The 4,252-nt window shown below is 39.3% G+C and overlaps 1 protein-coding gene across 1 annotated transcript; it reads left to right on the top strand.

Annotated features, from left to right (window-relative positions):
• The first annotated feature begins 2,903 nt into the window (after positions 1-2,903).
• LOC138092589 (olfactory receptor 8K3-like) lies at positions 2,904-3,845 on the top strand. Its single transcript, XM_068988641.1, has one exon. It carries the CDS (start codon positions 2,904-2,906, stop codon positions 3,843-3,845), a length of 942 nt encoding a protein of 313 aa, XP_068844742.1.
• Positions 3,846-4,252: the final 407 nt, after the last annotated feature.

Below are 4,252 nucleotides of genomic sequence, written 5' to 3'. Positions count from 1 at the left end.
ATGAAATAAATGAAGATGGCAACTAACTCTGAAATGAGAAAAATGAGCAACTAATGTCTGCCTCAGAAGTGAAGAAAAACAGAAAAACCAACTAAATCAAGGAAATAACAGGCCACATTTACCTAATATGTAATTTTAACTCCTTTTAATTAAAAAAATGGTATATTAAAAAAGAATTTTGACATTTCTCTATCAGGTCACCCCTTTGAGAAGACCATTGTAGAAATGGGCCTTTCCTAAATGGATTAATACATCATTTGAATCAAGAGACCCGTGTGCTAAAAGTGGGACGTTAACTAAGAGTGAAAAATGGGAGTTAAATAAGTACTGAATTTACTCACTGGTGAATATGAATTGTCCTTAACAATTATTGAAAGACCTCCAGACATTTTGTTGTATTCTCCTAGGCATTAGGGCTAATCAACCAATTGTTTGACATCTCCTCAGGGAGAGTCTCAAAGGTAAGAGAATCCATATATTGTTCTCACAGCCGCGTAAGAAATACAGGAAGAAGCCAACACAGAAACTTCATTACAGGTAAAAATAATATTGCATGTGGTACAATATGCTACCAATATCCACAATATTTCAGTGACATTTGCCAAGCTCCACTCTAATTCTATGACATAGATTCTACATTTAGTTATGGGGTAGGGGTGGGGTGGGGACTGAAATAAATTACATGCATTACATCCTACTTGACCAGTTCCTCACTCACCCATAACTATTGCCCTGACAGAGACATAAAACCACAGTCCAGAGAATATGTTTATATGGTGAAGAAAATCTCTTTCAGGTAAGTTACTATCACTATTAGAAACAAATAAACATTAAACAAACAAACAAACAAAAAAACCAAAAAACTATGCATTTGACATTTGAGAACTATTTTCAGGTAAGATGCTGCTGCTGCTGCTGCTGCTAAGTCACTTCAGTAGTGTCCGACTCTGTGTGATCCCATAGATGGCAGCCCACCAGGCTCCCCCATCCCTGGGATTCTCCAGGCAAGAACACTGGAGTGGGTTGCCATTTCCTTCTCCAATGCATGAAAGTGAAAAGTGAAAGTGAAGTTGCTCAGTCATGTCTGACTCTTAGCGATCCCATGGACTGCAGCCTACCAGGCTCCTCAGTCCATGGGATTTTCCAGGCAAGAGTACTGGAGTGGGGTGCCATTGCCTTCTCCACCAGGTAAGATAGACTCATTGAATTATTGACTCTTCATGTATCTTTCCTCAAAACTGTGCACACTGTTTTCCATTATATATGGTAATAAAGAGTTTTAGATAATTTACACTATTGACCCAGATTAAACCCTTGTTGTTGTTCAGTCGCTAAATCGTGTCTGACTCTGTGATCCCATGGACTGCAGCATGCTATGCTTCCATTTCCTTCACTATCTCTTGGCGTTTGCTCAAATTCATGTTCACTGAGTTGATGGTGATATCTAGTCATCTCATCCTCTGCTGCCCTCTTCTCACTATGAATGAAGCCACTGCAAAAACTGTATTTATAGACATATATGTCCTATACATGGACATACATGACATATACATAGTCAGGCATGTCCTGGTATGACTCACCATGTGAACAAATTTAATTCCCACTGTGGACCGTTATGCATTTCTTATTCATACACTTAATCATACCTGTCAGGTGTGCTAAATTTGAGTCAGTACCTCCTGAAGGAAAAATATCTTTCACAGACTATGTTTTGAGTAGTGGGTTATATGAATTTTGGGAATTTTTGGTTTGAAAATTTATTGTATAATTAGCATATGCATTATATCTTAGACAGAGTATTAAAAAGCAGGGACATCACTTTGCCAACAAAGACACATCTAGTCAAGGCTATGGTTTTTCCAGTAGTCATGCATGGATGTGAGAGTTGGACCATAAAGAGAGCTGAGTGCCAAAGGATTGATGCTTTTGAACTGTGGTGTCAAAGAAGACCCTTGAGAGTCCCTTGGACTGCAAGGAGATCCAACCAGTCCATCCTAAAGGAAATCACTCCCAAATATTCATTGGAAGGACTGATGTTGAAGCTGAAACTCCAATACTTTGGCCACCTGATACAAAGAACTATCTCATTTGAAAAGACCCTGATGCGAGGAAAGACTGAAGGTGGGAAGAGAAGGGGATAAGAGAGGATGAGATGGTTGGATGGCATCACCAGCTCAATGGGCATGAGTTTGAGTAAACTCCAGGTGTTGGTGATGGACAGGAAATCCTGGTATGCTGCAGTCCATGGGGTCGAAAAAGGTCGGACACAACTGAGCAACTGAACTGAACTGAACTATATCCTAGGATCGATGTATTTTTAAAATGCCATTATGTGATTATATCTTATAAAGAATGAAGATAGGACTTTAAGGAATAGTACAATAATTATCCATAATACCTAAAGTTTTGTGATTGTTTAGCTTCTTGGTTTTGCTTGTTATCTATATTTACATATCTCGAATTGTCTGTGTTTCTATACCTATACTATAGTGCTTGTCAACCCGGATACTATTGTGACTACTGGCTCAATATTGTAACAGGTTGCATATTTGATATGTTAAGATATTGAGTGCTTTAACTGGCCTATAAACATTAGAAGCCAATGGCATTTCAACTGTCAGTTATGACAGCCAAAATGTCTCCAGACAGTGGAAAAATATTCTTTGGGGAGTAAAATCACTCTAACTGAGAATAGCTGGTCTACCTTCGTAGCTCCTTCTGTCTCTATTTATGTATATTTTAATGTGTGACAGATGGACTTACTTTTAAATATTCTAAACTGGAAATTTAAATTTATCTTACTTACCAGTTCTGCATACTAACAGATCTAAGAGGATATTTTACACAAAATCTATTGACTCTGCTGCTGTGTCTACCCAGAATAGGTTTCCTCATAAACCTGGATGGAAGCACACAATGGAACAGTGCTGAGTGAATTCATCCTCATGGGAATCACAGACCGCCCTGAGCTGCAGGCTCCATTGTTTGGGCTCTTCCTCATCATCTACATGACCTCAGTGGTGGGCAACTTGGGCATGGTCATCCTCACTAAGGTGGACTCCAGGCTGCAGACACCCATGTACTTCTTTCTCAGGCACCTGGCTTTCACTGATCTGGGTTATTCAACAACCGTGGGCCCCAAAATGTTAGTAAATTTTGTGGCGGATCAAAATAAAATCTCCTATTACTTTTGCGCTACACAACTCACTTTCTTTCTCGTATTCATTATTAGTGAGCTTTTTATCCTGGCAGCAATGTCCTATGACCGCTATGTGGCCATCTGTAACCCTCTGCTCTACCCAGTGGTCATGTCACAAACAGTATGTCAGGTGCTGGTGGCAATGCCTTATCTCTACAGCATATTTGAGTCTCTTCTTATAGCTGTAAAGATATTTGACTCATCATTCTGTGGCTATAATGTCATCAGACATTTCTACTGTGACAGTCTCCCCTTGCTATCTTTGCTCTGCTCAAATGCAAATGAAATTGGACTGATTATTCTTATCTCAGCAGGTTTTAATTTGATTTTCTCTCTTCTGATAGTTCTTGTGTCTTACCTTCTCATTCTTGCATCCATTCTCAGGATGAGCTCTGCTGAAGGCAGGCACAAGGCTTTTTCTACCTGTGGGTCTCACCTGACAGTGGTCACAGTGTTCTATGGGGCTTTAATATTCATGTACGTGCAGCCAGAGTCCAACCATTCATTTGACACAGATAAAATGGCATCTATATTTTATACTCTCATTATCCCTATGCTAAATCCCTTGATCTACAGTTTGAGGAACAAAGATGTAAAACATGCCCTACAAAGTACGTGGAAAAGAATATGCAATTCTCTCTCTTAAGGCTTCTGTACAGTATGAATCCTGTAATTTAGGTGATGGGCTTCAAACGGTTCTCTGTGTGTCTCTAAATGGAATAAAAAGTATGGAAATGTTCAGCACATATTTAGAAATTGCCTTCTAAGGGCTGGTCATACTTCTATGTGCTATACATATATTAGCACAAAAAGGGGGAAAATATCTGCCTTTCCTGAGGGGAAGAGATGAATTACAAATATAATTAAGTAAGCAACACCATGCCTTAGAATGAGTTAGGACACTCTAAGGACAAGTAAAGAGAGCTGAGTGAGATGGTACAGGGAGGGAGGAGGGAGGGGGGTTCAGGATGGGGAACATGTGTATATCTGTGATGGATTCATGTTGATGTATGGCAAAACCAATACAATATTGTAAAGTAATTAACCTCCAAT

This window comes from Capricornis sumatraensis, chromosome 16 (assembly GCF_032405125.1).
Source record: "Capricornis sumatraensis isolate serow.1 chromosome 16, serow.2, whole genome shotgun sequence".
NCBI classification, from domain to species: Eukaryota; Metazoa; Chordata; class Mammalia; order Artiodactyla; family Bovidae; genus Capricornis; species Capricornis sumatraensis.
Note: the sequence above shows the minus strand (reverse complement) of the source record. Positions and strands in the feature narration are given on the sequence as shown.

Excerpts from the sequence above, each read along its gene's own strand:
- LOC138092589 (XM_068988641.1), top strand. The coding sequence starts at position 2,904 with ATGGAAGCACACAATGGAACAGTGCTGAGTGAATTCATCCTCATGGGA.